A 19,223-nucleotide genomic window follows, 5' to 3' on the forward strand; every position below is an offset into this window, starting at 1 on the left:
GTAGAAACAGTTCTCATGATTGTCAGTTATTCCATAGTTTTTGGAATTTTGTTTTTTGGAAAATATTACAATAGGCTGATAATTCAAGAAAAGAAAACAGCCGTTGGATATCATCACTACGGGATTTTTGCAGACAAATTGGAATAATTAGAATTAAGATACCAACAGTCAATTTTTAAACACATATTCAAGCTAGCAGTTCTAACTACTTAGAAACACTGTGATTCCACCTGGTTTTAAGGAAAATTAAGTTGTCTTGGTATCTTAAGTTGTCTTGATAAACTTTGTAACACATTTTTGTATCACAAAACTCATACTTAATGATACTTAGGTATTTCAGGCTTCTCACTCAGCTGACTGCCTATGTCAGTATTAGGCCACTCTCTATATACATACTTTTATCTTTTGTGCTTGTTAATCAATCTGCTGATCCAGATTCTAATTTTTAAGAGGCTTCTATTCATGGAGCCACATTCTGAATCCCTTATTCTGTCTGAGTCTCTTATCGTTTACTCTGTTGTTACCTGGAGTACCGCTGTTGACTTCAGTGGAATTACTTCTGGCCTATGTAAACATAAAAGAGAAGAGAATCAGGCAGTCTGATTTTTGATAGGAGTTTGCCTAAATAAAAACAGACATCATGGCCCTCAGACTTAGGCACTTGAGTTATTCATGCCTTTTTAAAATGCTGTTTATATGTCTTTTCACTTTCTTGAACACTGAGTGGGAAAGTTGGCTCTCCAGTCCCATACATAATCTTTCTTTTAGGGTGTCTGGCAGGCACACACCACATGAACACAACCTTCCAGGTAGTCTTCATCCAAGAAGCACTGCAATTTGCACTATTCACAAACCACAGGATACCATTCTGTTTTATGTTTCAAATCCCTTTCACATACAATCCCTTACAACATCTGCTTGGGAGGAGGGGTGAGATGGAGGGACAAGCTAAAAAGGAAGGGAATAGGAAAATGAAACACAATGTAGAGCCAGCCAATCAGTCTGCCAGTTAGTCCACATACAATCAGCACCAGCTGCAGCCCAATTAAACTCAATATTCACAGGTGTTTCCAACAGACTGTATGTTAACAAAACCACTTTCTTGAAAATACCTAAGACTTTAACACAGAAGCTCATTTCTTTTTAGGATTCTTTAAAGCCGTTTAGAGCACTTTAAATACAAAGAAGCTGAAAAGGAGTTACAGCCCACTGGAAAGAGCTGGTGCTTAATGCCAAAATAGATGAGAGTCAGCCAAGTTGAATCAGCCAGTGTAACCATTGGTCTAGCAAAGATGGGTTAGCCTGCATGCTGTTTATTCAGGAAACAGTCACCAGTGCTGGGCATTTTTATTGTTTTCTTAGTGTTAGATCTCTCTTTTCTAATATCCATCAGATTTATAACATGACTGTGAGCTTGTGTGGCCCTACCAGTTACAAATCACTGTGTTGTGTTTCCATTCAGGTGGCAAGCTACAGTTTTTCTCTTCTGGAGTCATTGCATGACTTCAGTTTGTGTAATAAAAATTCTAAATTGTTATTTTTGTTTTTTGTTTATGTGGTGATTTGTTTGTTTTTAGTTACCTGCTGAGTTTTTTTATTACCTTACCAAGTTGGTAAAGAAGCATGTTACTTCCCACTATGCCCCATTTCAGATCCTTTGTTAGCATCTTGCCTTTGTAGAATGTCTTACTAATAAAGTTAGAAAATAATTTCATGCTAAAAAGTGAATCAAACACAGACTAGATTATAGAACATTCTTTATCATTCCATTTAGAAAAAGAATCAGTATCATATTTAAATATTTGCTTTAATTTTACTTTATTAAAGCACTAATAAAAAACCTGTGTGTTTAAATATGGCTCAAATGGGATTAACAGCATTCAGCTACCCCAGGGCTGTTAATCCCCAGACTATGTCTTGTATACCTCTTCTGTTATTACTTAATTATATGTTACCTGTTCTGTTGGTGTTTGATTAATCACTTTGTTGCTTCTGACTTTCATAAATATGTTAATTATTATTTTACCAGTCAGTGCTGCCAATCTGTGTATCATGCTGAAATCAAAACTAAATAAACTTCAGTCACAATTTAACCTTTCAGATGATGGAATAATATTATTCTTCAGAGCATATAGAAATCCAAGACACTTGGCTCTTTTCCTTTTTTGTACTTAAAGATCAGATAATTGGATTTCCTAAGGTTCAGTGGTCAAGACATTTCACATCATGGGAAACTATTTCCCCTCCCAAGACTTCAGTTGTCTTATGTAATCCATTTATTGCTTTTCTCTGATCTTGCTGCTGTTGAAAGGATATATACTTGCACTTGCATACCTTAAATAGTTATTTTCAGTAGGTTGGGGATAGTGTGATGTCACTGGATTACCTTTCCATACCACTTGGTTATTTTCTAACTTTGCAGCATGCCTATATTTGATGTCTCTGTGAACAAAAGAATATTTGAAAACTGAAAGAGAAAAACGTACCCAACCTCTTATTGCCAGTGCAAAAATGACCACTGCTTGGTTATATACCTCAATATGATGAAGAAACTTTGTGAAACCCAAGATCTAGATGGCTATTCTCTTTAACAATATTCGTTTATAATTAGATTTAGCCTAGAAATGTATGTGGCTACATAGAGCACTTGCATTCAGTTGTCAACTCATGAGCCAGTACATTGGTAGGTAGTGGTAAAATCCATGCCTACCAAGCAAGAAGCCTTTGAATCCTGGTTAAATTTGAGGTAAAATGAGATAATCGTGATGGGCCCATCTGGCTGTATAAGTCTGTGAATCATTAAGAGAAATGATCTGGTTTCTGTCTCCATTTGGTAAGATTCGGGGTAGGATGACTAAGAGTTTGGCAGTAATCTACCTAATAATTCCTTTTCCTCAGAAAGTTAAGGAGTGCCTTTCATATACTATAGATAGTGGGAAATGGGCCAGATGATTTTTTCCCCCCTGAAAAATTGGCACAGTATTTCAAATGCATGTTCTTTGGCCTAAAGTTATTTAAGATTACTTGTCACTTTCCAGTCAAATCCTTTTGTGTCCTTGAAGAACATATTTAAGTGAATTTCCATAAAATGATACAAAGATGCAGGTAATAGCTCCCAGTTTTAAACAACAATAGGAGATTCAAGATCCCCTGTTCTTTTGCAGTCCCCTGGAAGTCTATTTGCATTTCCAGTCAGTACATTTATTGGCTGCTCATGATGCCACAGAAAAGGGAAAGTCCTGTTCTGGCTCACATTGGGTGTGTCTACATGTGCTATTAATGCAGTTGAATAAACTCTAGTACAGTTTGCACTGAAGTTTTTTGCTTCTGGGTGCCATGTTTACGTGTGTGCATGGGACCACAGTATGTTGAGCTGGGTCAGGGCAGCCCTGGCTGACAGGAGGTCCGAGGGGTCAGCCTGCCAGCCCAGGGCTGCCCCTACCCAGCTCAGTGTGCTGCAGAGGGGCTGGCTGGGGCACGAAGGTGCTTCACTGTGGGGCTAGTCAGCAGATAGCCCCTGCACTGAAGCACCCTCATGCCCCCACCAGCCTCATCAGTCTCTACACGTGTGTTGCAGAACACTAAATAATGCCTATGGCACCATTTATTAGTTTGCTGTGGCCTAATAGGACCATGTGTAGATGTTGAGACGATTGTGGAGCTAATTAGTCAGCTCCATAGTTAATGTGTCATGTGTCATTATCTTTTTCCTTCCTTTGAGGATCACTGAAAGAGTGAACAAGAAAGGTGTAGACATCTCTTTTTCTGTGTATAACTGAACTTTCTGTCAATGGCTGTATCTGCCATTTCTGTATCTGAAAGCCTAGCTCAAGTAGTTTAACTTAGGAAGACTTTACCATCAATAGGAAACAAATGTAACATTTCATTACTTCCGAACTGAAGCCCAAATTTCTGTCTTCCACAAAAATCCTGACCATAGGCTTCAGGCAGTACTCCTAAGTGAAATCAGTAACTTTCTGTGGATACTAAAGCTTCATATGAAAATAACTGATAATTTGCATTCATCTCTAGGAAGATTTTGTAAGTTGTTATTCTTTGGGATAAGAGTTAGATAGCAGAGTGTTGCTTTGGGATAGTGTGTGTGTAATTTTTTGACTCAGTGGATTTGATATGACTTTAATTAGTAATGACCCATATCTCAGGTTCATCTCCAGATTTTTCTAAAAAGTAGCTTAGACTTAGATCACGTACAGATTTTGAATGTGTCCTGGGAGAGTCTCTGCTCTCCCAGGAGAAACGACAAGTGTGCAGATGTTCAGGAATTTTGCTCCCAGCCTCATTCAGTCTTAGTATCTGTATTTCTTCTGGCATCATTTTCACCATTTCTGAAGAATCCTAAAATTGGCAAGAAATGACTTCTGCATAAGCAACTTTATGGGTCCACTTATTTCATATTATTGTGCTAGGTTTTCGTGAGTGATGCAGATAAACATGCTATTCCAGGTTCTTTTTCTTGGTGCGTAAGCAGGTTTTTTAATCTAATAAGAAACATATGTGTTGATTTTTAGTTTTGACTGTGCAAGGTTCTGGGTGGTGATACAACTATATAAACAGCAGGAAGGGGTTTTTTTTTAGATTTAGTCTCCAATTATATTTCTTGGTACAAAGTGGCTGCCTGGGAACCAGATATTAGTAATGGGCTGAAATTCATGATGGAAGGTATCATTTTGCTTGCTGTTTGACCAATTCTGCTTCACGCCTGATGTGTCTATGAAAACTGTAAAAGATGCAACCAGCTTCTGTCAGCAGCTTTCTCCCCCCCTTGAAGCTGACTTGCAGGACCCCAGGATTGTGTTCATGCTCAGCAGAAAGGGATCACTGATATCAAAATGGGAAGTGGTGGAAGAAGAGCCATGGGAAAGAAGTGCAATAAAATAATGAATGCTTTTGTGGGCCAGATTTTACAAGGTGGATGTGGGGAAAATATTGATTTCCCCACATCCTGAGCACATTGATTTTCACAATGTTATGCTGGTATTTCTTTCAGGTGGGGAGAAAAACTTGCTTTCCCACTCAGGGATCTCCCAGCAGCTCCCCAAATGTAGACAGGTTGTTTTCACAAAGCACAGATAGGTGGCCCGTTAAAGAACTACTCATTTCCTGGTCCATGATGGGATTTTCTGTCCCTTTTTCTTTTCAGTTTGCTACTCTAAACTATCTGGCCTGATTTTTAAGCAAAATTACATTTTAAAAATCTAATACTGAATCTCCAATGAAACAACTGCTGTGAAATGTTATAAACATATCTGTCTAAACAATACAGTTGGGCAAACAATACAAGCACATTAGTGCCTAACTAGTTTAGTCCCAAATTAGTTTCAGTTCCCTTTAGTCAGGTATCTTTTGTGGCCATTTTCTGCAGATGTAACTAGAATGTCTACAATTCTCTACAAATACAACTAACCAAAACACTTGTGGGCTGAGGGAAAATCTGTTTGTATACCTAAATAATCAGAATTTTTCCCAAAGTTTCCTTTCCTGAGCTTCCAGTTCAGAAATCTGATATTGTCAGTCAACAGTTAAATGGGAAACTATGCCATGTAACTAGTGGCTAATTGAACATTGATAAACAGGGAGCAAGAAATAAAGTACAGTATTACCATATTAGAGTATTTTAATTTTGAGTAGTAAAAAGGTTAGGTTTTGACTGCAACCAAGAAGAGAGGCAAATTTCATCAAATTATTTTGGCGGAATAATTTACACATCTCTATTAGCACCTCAGATACACCAGAAAATTAAATCGGATGTATCATTTTACTGGTATTTGTTTGTGTTTGGTAATTTCCAGTTTAGTGGAGCCTTCTGAGAATGTTCCTAAGAACAAAACTAGAAACAAAGGATGGCTTTCAGAGGTTAATTATGGTTACTGTTTCTGATATTCTTGGCAAGAACATACAGGCAACATAAAAACCATTAAAAGCATTTGCAGATGGGCCAGTTCTTCTAAAGTGTATTTCTGTATGAGTGAAACAGAGGGAGATAAGGTTAGTAGTAGCTTTTGCTTCCTCTTCTCTGAAGTCTTATTACATCTACCAGACTGGTGCGCCTCCTCACTCCACTGTTTTTCTTAACAGTAAAAATATACAGTCTATTAGCCATTGGATTACTGGATTACTGGATCCAGTAATGAAATGTTGCATTTGTTTCCTATTAATGGTAAAGTCTTTCTAAGTTAAACTACTTGAGCTAGGCTTTCTGTTTCAGTAGCTCTGATGTTCCAGATAATTAATAGGTTGTCTAGGTAGAACTTACTAATAAAAAACTATTTTCTCAGGTTTTTTTATGGCAAACGTGAAACAGCATTGGAAAACAAGTGATCAGTGTGAACAAATGAGTTTTTCCACTTAGTACCATGAAAAACATACTGTATACGATGTACATGAGATGAAATGAGCCTGAGCTTCAAAGATACTTTCATTAGCTTCTAGAATTAGGTTATACTTATGACCATAAGGAGTTGGTACACCAAATCTCAGCAATCCTTTAACAGTTTATTGTCTTTGAGGTACTGAAATACATTAAAATGCATAACAGCAGTGTTTCGTTTCCCTGTTCATTAGAGCAGCACAAAACTAATAGTAATATTGTTGTAACTTGACAAAGCCATCTAAATCCATGCATGTTTTCTTGTGAAAGCTTCCTAAACATGCTGCTAAATCCTCTAAAAAGCTACTAAATGGCTTTGGCAACCATTAGCACAGCATAAGCAGTGGAACTCTTTTCAGTAAGTGAACAAACAGAGAAAATATGCTGAATGGCTGGACAAATGTGTTTCAGCTGGCTCTTTCATTTACAGATATAAGGGAGCAGTCAATATCAATCACTGTTTTCCCTGTTGCACTGGAAATCACAATATCTCTTTTCATTCCACAAGCTCTTTTCACCACAGTAATGTCTTTAGAATGACACTGGCATCAGTCTGTTTCCGCTGTCTGAAGTCCAGAGAGCTTAAAAACACATTTCAGGGTATGAGACCTTAACCCTCTTCCCTTTCTACACACCCCTCTCCTCCTAACTTTCCTCTTTGAATTAACTGGTTTTTCTCTCCCAGCATAGGATTTAAGGAGGAAAGCAGTCACAAGACCTGGGAATATCTGTTCTTGTGTTTTAGGGACAGAGATATTTGTCAGATTGGTTGTGCCTACGTATTGGAATTTTCACTTCTCATCTGTTGCAGAGAGTTGAAAAACACAAGGCTAGCATGACAACCGAAAGTAACTGTAATACTTTAAATAAAGTGCAGTGTTCTTGAATCTAAATTTGATCAACAGGCTCACTTTTAGATGTTTTGAGCACCTATCAGTCCCACTAATTTCAAAAGAAAGGGAGTTACTAAGCTTACACAGGAAATCAGGCTGTTGGCATACACACATCTTCTTTAGTGGTGACGTAACTTACAAATTATTATATATAAATGATTTTTTTGTCTTTATTTGCAGATAACGGCAGTCTGTAGAGAAGCAGCCCTCCTAGCACTTCAGGAAGATATCCAAGCGAAATGTATTATGAGAAAACATTTTCAGCAAGCATTGACTATTGTGAGGCCTAGAATTCCTGATTCACTTATACAGTTTTATTCAAACTATCACCAGGAGAGTGGACTGCATGCACTCTGAGAAGTGAATACATATATGCGGGGACCCATTATGTACATCTTTGTAAAGTTCTTGTGAGCCAAAGAAGTTCTTACTGTGAATGCAATGAACTCTAAGGCAAAAGCTTCATAATAATTTTTTTTTGTGGTGACTGGGTATTGTATGAGCTAAGTGTATACTGGTAACTTTACAATAAAATAGCATAATTGGAATTGCTGTAATTCAGACTGTTCTTTGCACTAGCTTTGTCTAAAATGAAAAAATCATGACAACGTTCCTAATTTTTAGGCTGATCCTTGATCTTCTGGACAAGTTTGCAATAGTAACAAGTGTCCCTACATTTTTAATGTTTGTGTGTCTGGATGTCAATTTCATGCCAAGGAACATCACATTGCTGACAAAAAAGGCACAGAGCTTGGGAGTGGCACAAATACATGCTGAAAATTATACTGAAATCTTTTGATTTATGACATCTCAAAAAGTTGCCAAACAGGCCTGCCAGACATTCAAGTGTTCCGAGAAAAAGTTAAGGTGTCTTGATTGATTACAGTGCACAGTTTAACTTCAGTCTCAGATACCTCCTATACAAGCAGTATAAAATCAAAATAGAAATTATAGGGACAGATCTTAGAAGCACAGCACTAGGTCTCTAATGAAGACGGGAAAAAGGATTACTTTTAATTCTTGGTTACTTTAGAATCAATTCTAGGAATACATGAATTAATTTGTAGTTGAAGAATGAATTATAGTACCTTGTTGATTAGGCAAAAGGTACTTTATGAATCAATGCATTTCCTATATTTGTTGTTTTTTTCATACACAGGATTATTTATCTTACCAAATACTCTTTTTATCTATAGAGGATATATTGTAAAATAAGATGTAAAAGTAGCTTTAGAGAGAGAGTCATTATTTCTTGATATGGAGCAAATGATTAAATCATCAAAGAATATGCATTTAAACTTTACCTCTAAAAATTAGCTTTGGAAATTCATAAGAAAATGTAATGAATAAGGTTATGTGTTGTAATTGATCACAAATATTATGGAGATGGATACAGATTTAAAAAGTATTTCTTCTCTATTTTGATTATTGAAACCACTTTGCATTCCTTTTTAGACATTGAAACCACTTTGGATTTCTTCTTAGACATGTATTCTCGCATCCAGTTGCAAAAACTGACCAAGCAGCACTAGTTAAAGTTTTTTTCCCCTGGCTATGGAAAGAAAAGATATTGTATACCGGATATGATGCTACAGAGGCAGAATAATCAAAATCAATGATAAATTAAAAAAGCCATATGTGGCTATGACTTAGTTTTAGTTAGTAATTGCACACTTTCCTAATGTTTTTTTCAGTGAAATGGAAGATCTCTCAGGGTTGAAACATTAGCTAAATTGTGCTGTTACCTGTTGATATCAAGTAAAATCATTTCAGGTGTTACTATCTGTTGTGTTATGTTTTGATTTCGTTATTGTTGGCTGTGAAGGCATCAGCTTCCTATGGTAATTACAGGATGTGTTTATGCAAAAATTGTATCTCTTTCTAATCTAGATTTTAGTGTTTTCTCAGTTCCACTCTTACTAAATACAGCCGTGAATGGGAGATCCTCACTTTAAATATCAAACATTTCTCTGATTTTTATAATTTACTCTTGCTACAAGGAACATTTCAGATGGCTATAACCAAGAGATTATTGGGAGCAGAATTGTTTACTTTGTGTTTCATAGTACTTAGTGTATAGGCAGTTTCACTCTTTCTATGTTGTTTGCAAGGGTCTTTAACATAGTGCCAGGTGAGAGAGAAAACATTAAAGAAATAGTAAAGTGGAAAATGTGGTAGAGGGACCCTGAGCCAGGTGTATTACCTACAGTTATTTTTACCTTTTTTTTTCTTTTTTTTTTAAATAAAATGGCTGTACTTCCAGTTGACGTTATTCCTTTAAAGCAGTGGTTCTCAGCCTTTTTGGATTCAGTGCGCCCCTCTGAAAACGCCAGGTCTTGTTTTGCTCACTTTTTTAACTTTACAAAATACTAGAGCAATTTTTCTGTTGCATAGAACACAGATGGACCACAACCGGTCAGGATGCATTTAACACTATGGATTCCTGTTTGAAATCTCTGGGTTTATCTTATGAATCATGTTTGCAAACCTAACAGTACTAACAGTGCTGGCACCCCCTGTTGGGGGAGGGGTCATTAATCCTTAACACTGTAAACAAACACTGTTGACAAACGTGATCACCTTTACAGACGCTCTACATACTGACCTTGAGAAATACGTAATTGTTGTTTGGGACATGCTTTGATACCATAGTAAAAGGCATCAATATGGAAACCTAGAGTAGTGCTTCTCAACCTGTTTAGACTCAAAGTACCCCTTGTTAAACTCTAGGAACACCCTGGAAAATGTCAGCTCGTAGTTTTCGCTCAATAACAGAGCAATTCTTCTGTTGCAAAGAACTCAGAAAGACCACACAACAGAGCGGAGTGGTTTTTTAACATGATGGAGTCCCATTTGAAATCTCTGGGTTTATCTTGTGAATTATGTTTGCACTCCTAAAAGGGTTAACATTGTGTGGCACCCCATGGCATGCTTGACAGGATCTCAGGGCACTGCAGAATGACGTGGCTTCCTGATTGAGTATCACTGACAGAGAGAGGGAGGTGGGACTTGCAGCCTGTTCTGTAAGTGAGACTCCTGTTGCCATCAGCGAAACCTCCCTGTATGGTAGGGAGGCTGCAGATTTGGGAGTGTTGGACATTAGAAAGGGAGAGGGATTCTGGTTCCTGGTTGTCCTTTCTGCTTTGAAAAATTGTATTCTAGATTTCTTCTTTTTTTTTTAGCTACAGCTTGCTTCCCTCATTATGCCAGATCTCCTGTGCGATTTATTGAATGTTAAATATGAAATATTGCTGAATTTTTGGAATACACAAAGCAGTTTCAGATTGATTTTTAACTTGATTTTCTTTCAATTTGTGGCACATGTATAAAATTAATAAACAATACATTGCTATCAAATACAAGTTTGGGGAAATTCAAATGATTCTACGCCCATTGGAAGCTTTCTTCATCCTAATAGTGGATAATCTGAGATTGAAATAATGTATGATAGTACAAACTTAGTTCCTTATGACAGACACAGTCCAGAGTTATCATGAAATAACAATTCAGAGCCTTCTTATCAGAAGCAGGAGTTCATCTGCAACAAAACACAATATCAAACCATTTTGAAACTGCTTTGGAAAATACTGTTGCAAAACAGTGCCTGAATGCATGATGTCCTGATCCTGTAAAGCAGTGATTCTCGACCAGGTGCTGGGGCACACTGGTGTGCAGAGAGTTTCTTTGAATGGTGCCCCAAGAAGTGTGAAGAGATAAGGTCTGAGGTGATAAGCAGATAAAGACAGGCTCAGGCTTTCCCTCTGTAACTGCTCCCGAACTGCCTGGCCCCCTGCAAGGAGGTACGCCCTGCAAAAAAAATTCATTTTTGAAATGGGGTACTATTCGCAAGGCTATGGAGGACTTCCTTGAGTCTGAAAAGGGGGTGCCTTGTGTCTAGAAAGATTGAGAACCATTCCTGTAGAGGGTTAAATGTTGTGGACTCTGACTGAAGTTAATGTGAGGATGGTAGGACACAGCACTCTGAATTACATCATTATTTTTATGTCAACATTTTCTTTAATATAATTCAGAGCAAAATCTTCCACAGCCCGCTTTATCAGCACATGGTTCTTTAGAGTTGCACCAGTCTCTTGCAGGAAATCATATAAACCTCACGACCTGTACCACTGATGCTCAAACCAGCAGCACCCTGGGGTGCCATAAGATTCTCTTAAAGGTGTTGCTCAATATTAGCACAGTTAGGTATGCAAACAGCTACACCTGATTCACAAGCTAAACTCAGGGATTTCAAATAGGAATCCATAGTGTCAAAAATATCCTGATGTGTTGTGGTCTTTTTGAGTCCTTTGCAACAGATAAAACTGCTGTTATTTTTCTTCAATCAAAAAGCAAGTGAAAATTAAGTCCTGGCATTTTCTGAGGGTGCCTTGAGTCTAAAAAGGTTTAGAACCATTAACCTGGGCATGGTAGGATGAATTAAACCTGGAATGTGATGTTTAATTCTATTGATTTGTTTCTTGTGGGTTAATTGCCTAGAATATTGTTTGCTTTTATATGATTTAATTCTTACAACAAATATGGTTTCATGAACAAGAAAAGTCCATTATGAAACCGAATATATCCCCCTTTCTCTCAAAGTAATTCTAATGCTTATTTTTTAATATTCTGTAGAGATAAATATGGGGCCTCTCCTGCCCTTTATATCTCAAAGTTTGTTTTTGAGCTAACTACTGTTTGAATTGTGGCATTGTTCATGTTAAATTGTTTTTTTCTGTATTTCAGACACATTTTGTTTAAGTTTAACCTTTTTCTCCAATAACAACATCTTTCAAAATGGCAAAAGTATCTTTTGGCATGTTTGCTAAAAATGACTAGGAGAATATTTATGAACAAAATATTAAAATGTTTTCACTTCACTTGAAAAAAAGTTCAGTCTTGCATTTTTCCTAATGCATAAAACAGATTTTCAGTGTAAGTACAATATACAGTTTTTTTAATTGTGGAACAAGAAGGTAGTGCATTTGAATAATTTCCTGTGACTCCTTAATTGAAATAGAATAAAATGTATAGGTAGTTCAAGGTTATGGGGCAAACAACAGGGATAAAATAAAGATTATTTTAAGGAAGTTTATTCAAGAATATTATTTACTGGATTCCAAGATGAGGTTGGGTGGCAGGCGGTGGGGCATGTGGAGGGCCAGGCACCACAGAGATGGGGAGGGTGAGGGCAGGGGTTCAAAGGGCTGGGAAGGCAACAGGCTGGAGCAGGCCACTTGCTTCCCTACCACTTACCCCCTGCCACTACTTCCTCTGTGGCAGCAGGCAGGTAGGAACATGTTTAAGATGGCACTCCAAAAATTAGGTTCAACACATGGATAATTAAAACAAAATTGTAATTTTCCATATAGAGAATCTAATGGGCATCTAAAATTCAAAGTCTTAAATTCAAAGTCATCTTGGATTTGAGTAAATATGGTAGTTAAATGTATCCATTCTGTTGAATTTTGTAGCTTTTAAAGGTGAGATTTCTGCTCTGCTCTGTAACTCTCTGCTCTTGGTTTCTTAGTTATTGTGAATGTCAAACTGTGGTTCTTCTGCTTCAGAAACTAGGCATCAAGCAGAATATGTCCATTACTAAACATCACTTGGCTACAGCTTTATGGAATGGCTGTGCTTGGAACGTGTTTTCTTACCGAACGTGGTTTGGTCTCAATTCTGGTGGAGCGCAGATGATGGTAAAGGGAGAAGAGAACTGCTGAGAACATTCCTGCACATAGTGATCTTTTAGCTGAGGGGAGTGAGCACTGCATCTAAGGTGGTTAGGAAAAACCTGCTGTCTGTAGGCAATATTGATCCATTAGAACTGTTAGAGATATTTGTTTTTTGGCTTTCGTGAAACAAGAGGCTGCTTTCTTGGATGGAACAGCACTGCTGAAAACAAAAAGCAAAACAACGGATTTTAAGGAGTGTAGGATCAAGTATGAGACAAGTAAAAGGGACCTAAATCTGGGCACTCAGTACTTCTGAAAACCAGGCCCTTCGAACTGAGCACTCAGAATCAGATATCATATTTGAATATCTTGATTAAAGCTTCCCAGACAAATTGGACCATATAGTGATGGACAGAAGCCAAGAGTTTGGCTCATTTAATAAAAATATACCAAATTTGGATAAAACTAAACTTCTCTAAAGCTTTTAAGGACCTCTCGTATGTGTTATAGTCTATTCCTGTATGTTTATATCTATATCTGTATATATCTCTAAATATGTATACGTATATTCAGAGATAGGTAGACAGACAGATAGATATGCACGCTTATATTGTATGAATTATATTCAGAAACATGGAGAGTTTTATAAAATGCTGTTATCAAAGTGTCGTGACTGAAGGACAGGTTTCTGATTAAAACAACATTTTAAAATGTTTTATGTAAACACAGCAAATTTGAAAAATTCCTAATATCACTATATTAGTTACCACATACAATCTCAGCCTAAAATGGATTCCTCTCTTGCTTGTTTTTTTATTTTTTTTTTATCATTGTATTGCATTTTTCAGTGTTGTAGCATACAAGGATGAATTTAGTGCTGTGTTTAGTAGAGTGCTTTAAGATCTCCAGATGAGAAGCTCGACATAACTGTGAAATACCATTCTTTTTTCCAGCTATAATTTGCCTTTAATGCTCACATTTTAAAGCTCTAAGTTGCATAGAGGGAAATGGGACATATTTTGTACCCGTTGTTGAAAGGGATATAAAACTAATGTAGTTGGTATATCCCGCTGCTCTATCACCCTTCTGTACAAACTCCTTATAGCAGATACAGGACCAAGGGAAGGTGGTAGGATTACTACTTGCTTCAGATGTTCTCAAATGATCTGTCAGCATTGTGAACAGCATAAACAGATGGCATTTCTTTAAAACATCCCAAACCTGCTGTGAACTACACTGAGCTCATGGCCAGTGAAGGACCCATCTTTGGGTCAGCTAAAACGCATTCCTCTGCTCCATAACTGCACAGAAAATGCTGTGTGCAGGAAAAGATCTGGGTATATTGTGAAGAACAAAGGTATCAAACACATCCAACCGTGTGGACCAGCTGAGTGGCTTGGGGCCAGGCCACAGGCTGAATCTGGCCCACAGACTGGCCCATGTTCCAGATCTAGCACATATATGTCCCAGACTGACCACTCCAGGACCACATGCAGCACCTACTCCATGCCAGATCCAGCACATGTCCCTGTGTGGCCAGAGCAGGTGGCCCATGCAAAGCAGCCCTGGAGTGGTTGGATGGGTACCAGGTGCAGTGCTCACTCCAGCTGTGCTGGGACTGTGCTGCGTGTGGTGCCTGCCCCAGCTTGTGTTCTGCAGCATGCAGCTCGTGCCGAGGAGAAGCCAGTCTGAGACCACACTGCATATGGTGCCCCCACCAGCTATTGCAGGGACATGTTGCACATGGTACTTGCTTTGGTCACTCTGGGCCATATGCTGGATCTGGCATGAAATGGACACATACTAAACCAGGTGCTGCATGCATTGTGATCCCAAAACAGTTGGAACAGGCACCACATGAAGCACATGGAGCCATCTGATGTACCCTGAAGGCTGCCTGTGAGGCTGCTTGAGACTTCTGGGCAGCGCTGTGGGGCCAGATGATAGCCCGCAGGCCATATCTTTGACATTCCTGTTTTAGAAAGTTAGTTTTATGTTGGTAGCTTTATTCACCCTAGATAGGAAAAGAAGTAATGTGAATTCAGCATAACAAGAAGTATCACAATTAATATAAAAATGGAGCATTTTTAAGGATTGTTTCTAATCCATAAACTCAGATAAAGAATATAATTTATTTCTAATGGGTAGGTGAGAAAGACATGCAGAGTTGCAATTATTTTATTTGGTTTTGGCTTCGAATGGTAGGGTTAACATCTGGAAGACAAATAATGCTTTTTAGTGTTACAGCTGAAACCAAATTCTAATCTTGGATTTGTGTCTGCTGTCTCTGCAACTTCTGTTGATTCAGTTATTAATCTTTTCTTTAGGAAGACTAAGCCATGCATTTTCTCTTGGGCTTTATATGTTTCTGGGCAAAATATTTTAAACTGTCATTCTTCCCTCTAGGTTTTAATACACTGACTCCAAAATTCTAATAAATGAAGGCCGTGTGTGTGAAAACATATGAATTCTTTCCTTTTGCAACTTTACTCTATGATGTTCAGTGGATCATACAAGTCACAGTCAAGCTGAACAGGCATGGTCTGTTTTTGGATGATAGTTCTCCAGTGATAGTGACTAACTGGGGTTTTTTTCCTCTTCCCTTAAACTGGAATTGAGTTTTTGCTCCAAGAGGCTGTTAAGGGGTACTGGCCACCTGTGATCATTTGAAAACCATGCTACTAAGAGCAAAGACATCAAATTCACTGTTTTTTCTACCTTGTGTAATATCATCCTTCCTAAGCATTTTTAGGAAAAAAAACTACTGTATTCTTCTCCTGTCAAAAATCATGTCTTGCATGGCTGTGCTCTGTTAAAAACAAACACCTTCCAGCTTATCCCCTTTATCACTCCAGAAAGCGGTTTCACTTAACTGTTGGGTGAAGTGATCATTGTGCGTAGCTTGCGTGTCAACTAAGTGTGAAAAGGGCTTTGCTACCCCTGAAGATTAAAGTTAAGGTGTATTAATGTAAAATGCAAATGATGGCTCTGGGATATGCAGTACTAGAACATCCCAACACTGATGTGGAAGGGCTGCTCTAATAGCGTCGTAGTCTGTTGTGAGAAATTCTAGAAAAGGTTTTGATAGGTGAGTGGACTCAAGGGCTGCAAGGGAAAGGTATCATGCTTCTTCTGCAGCATTATTCTGCATCAGACTTTGTATACTGTGCCTTTAAATGGAAAGCAATCAAATTGATAGCAGCTACAAGAGTAAAAGATTCCTACTATTCATACAATTTGTGTTTGATAAGGCCTAGGGGTTCTGGGGCAGATTAGCAAGCAAACAAATCCTTTAATGTCCTGGAATGCTTCTACCAGCATAAACAGGGATTATTCTCAGCAATTTTTTATCATTTCAAAAACCTCTGCAATACAGGCTTTTTTTCTTTAAGTGAAGAGACCCTGTGAATATTGGTTGCGTTCTTGGCATATTCACACAGAAGAGAGTACAATATTAAGTATTTTCTTTTTGTTAAGGGAGTTGCTTACACTTTATCCAAAATGTGTAACATATCTAACATTTTCTTCAGACTGGAGAAGACATGTTTCAACTGTCTGCTTTTCATGTAAAAGAGTAAGACCAACTGGTTACCTCAGACTCATTCCACTCTCATTCTTTTATCCTATGCAATTTTGTAAAAAGCAACTTTTGTTGATATGTAAGGCATCTTAGTAACCGGTTAAACTTTTACTACAAAAGGATGTTTTATTTTCCTGAGGAATGAATAGTAATCAAGAATCAGTTGGTAGTGCCAAGTGCCTGGATAACACAATTGCCTGCATACAGCTTTGTTAGGCCCCTTCCTGCACTTCCAGAGAAAATTAAAAGAAGATGTAGCTGATGGAGTTTTCCTTTTTCCAAGTTTAACTCATATGGGGCAAAATTTTCAAATCCCTGTCTCATAGGTAATGGGAAGGGAAGAAGTAGAATGAAAAAGAGGAACTGATTAAAAAAAACTAAGGCATGGGGGAGCTGGAGAGAACAGTAGAAAAACAAACAGGAATCAGGATTACTCTCATATTAAACATTTACTGATTTAGACATACAAAGAGAGGATTAAAGATAGGAGACACACATTGGAAGAGTTCCTGATACCCCCAAAAATGGTTAGTATCTTGCTACCTTCTGGCATTGGAGGCAGGGTACATCACTGCCTTAGAATAGTTTGACGCTGGTGTACCTGCACTATCTATGAAAAACAGGGTTTCTACTGCCATAAATAGTGATGAAGTAGTCAATTAGGCCCTAACTGAGAAGCTGTCATATTTTGTCTTTCCAAAGTGTTTCTTTCATATTAACCCTATCACAGCTGGATTATCAGGCAAGTATAAAATGACATACAGTACATTTTATAGTCTCTGTTCTTTCTGGTTTGGGGAGCTAAATTGCACAAGCTGATACAGGCTTCTCAACAAATCTTGGACTGTTTCCCCAGCAGCAAAAAAAATCCATGATCACAATCTTTCCATTGCAGGTGCCTGCACACTCCCAAAATGGACTGTTGCTTGCTAAAAAGGGGTTGTGGTCAGGGCAGCTTGGGATACATTTGATTGTGTACATGCTCATTGCTGCACCTGGTAATGACGCTTATGTGGATAGCCCCAGTGAATTCTGAGCCTGCCTTCGCATAACTTTGGAAGGAAAGGAAACAGTGGAAACACTGTCTGCATTTCCTTGGGGATGAATCTCTCAGAGGATGTTGTAAGTTCAAAGGAATTTTAATCACAATTTTTTTCACAGAACATTTCCCTGACAACAAAATGCTTATTTGCCAAGAAAATGATTTTTATTTTTTTAAATATAGCTTGTTCTTCAAATTGTCAGTAGTTTGTTCATCGTGGTGAGGGGAAAACACTGTTTTCTCGGAACGTCTGAAAGCATTAAAGTGAACAACAATATTGCATTGTTTCGGATATTTCCATGATCTGTAATTTAAGTGTTTTGTGCAAAAAAAGGTTCACATTTGCAAATAGGGTCATGCACCTTAGCCCTTTCTCTGTGTCAAAAATGGTTCCCTTTGATTTGGATTGCCTAGAGTCTCTTCCTAACTCTACTCATAATGTGGCTTTGGGCAAGGTGTGTAACTGTCCTGTGCCTCAGTGTGCCAATTTGTAAAACAGGGTTAATACTTCCCTTGCTCGTGAGATTTAATCAGATAGGGTAGCATTTCAGAGACCTAAAGGAATTGATCATCCAATTGTTGAACTGGTGCTTAATCTCACTAGGTGCCCCTGAAACCCCAAATCTTAATTTTATTGTGAAATGGCTTTGGATCCTTAAATGAAAGTGCTACCTAAGCATGAAGAATGATCTACATTTAAAACTACAGAACAATTCAGCATAAATGGCTCTCTTTGATTAAGAAAACTCCAGGACTGTAGAGTGTTGGTTATTTCAAATCATTTTGCAGCTCTTTTGTGAAAGTTTCTCGTGGGGAAAAGCTTGTATAGTACTACTTCATGCTCTTTATAGTTCTTGCTTTCATGACCATTAAGGGGAGAGCATTAAGTGCCAAAGGAACTTATGCTCATAAATCTTGTAGGCATTTTTTTTAATCATCTGATTTTACACACTTTTTTTTTAGAGAACTCTTAAAAATGGTTGGAGACTAAAACAAAAAAAGCCCCTCTTGTTATATACTGTAGCACCTCTCCCTGTGGCATCTTAGCATCATCCAAAATACAAGTGCATAAAAACTCAGATAAAAGGGTTTTTTGTCACATTTGTTTCTCTAGGGCAGAGGCCTGACTCTGTATGCAGGATTTTTTTTTAAATGTGTTTTTGATGTGTAAGAGGCATGAACACCGCGTGCCCCCAGAGACGGGGGGGCACAGTGAGCTCCCACAGGTGGCAGTAAGTGGGGAGCTCCTGCAGGCAGCCACAGCACTGGTGGTGGGGGTGACCACCAACCAGTGCTCGGCGACCACCTGCAGACTGGCCAGTGGCGATTGCAGACCACCAGTGGTGTCGGTGGCGGGGGGTGGTGGTGAGCGGTGACTACCTGCAGTCGCCGCCAAAAGTGTTGGCAGCACCTTTTTGCAGGGTGTGCACCGCCACACTCAGGGGGTGCATGTGCACTTGCTATGCATCACCAGTGGTAAGAGGAGTTTGGAGAAGGTTTTGCTTTATACCTCAGAAAGCATGATACCTGTCAATAGGAGGTTCAATCTGATCTTTCGGGGTCCTACTGTTCAGAACAGTATCTTTCTAATGCCTATTTCATTGCATCATCCCTGCATAGTTTGCATTTGGAGGAATCATAGGGTGAG

The 19,223-nt window shown here is 38.3% G+C and overlaps 1 protein-coding gene across 4 annotated transcripts in view; it reads left to right on the plus strand.

The window, feature by feature from the left end:
• Positions 1–9,515, plus strand: part of SPATA5 (spermatogenesis associated 5) — a 325,571-nt gene extending 316,056 nt beyond the window's left edge. For all 4 annotated transcript variants that reach the window (XM_019534019.1, XM_019534017.1, XM_019534018.1 and 1 more), the window contains one exon: positions 7,462–9,515. In XM_019534019.1, coding sequence (XP_019389564.1) covers positions 7,462–7,638 — 177 coding nt within the window. In that variant the 3' untranslated portion in view covers positions 7,639–9,515. The remainder of the gene's footprint in view (positions 1–7,461) is intronic.
• Positions 9,516–19,223: the final 9,708 nt, after the last annotated feature.

The sequence above is a fragment of the Crocodylus porosus genome, unplaced genomic scaffold (assembly GCF_001723895.1).
Source record: "Crocodylus porosus isolate Cpor-Errol unplaced genomic scaffold, CroPor_comp1, whole genome shotgun sequence".
Lineage (NCBI taxonomy): Eukaryota > Metazoa > Chordata > Crocodylia > Crocodylidae > Crocodylus > Crocodylus porosus.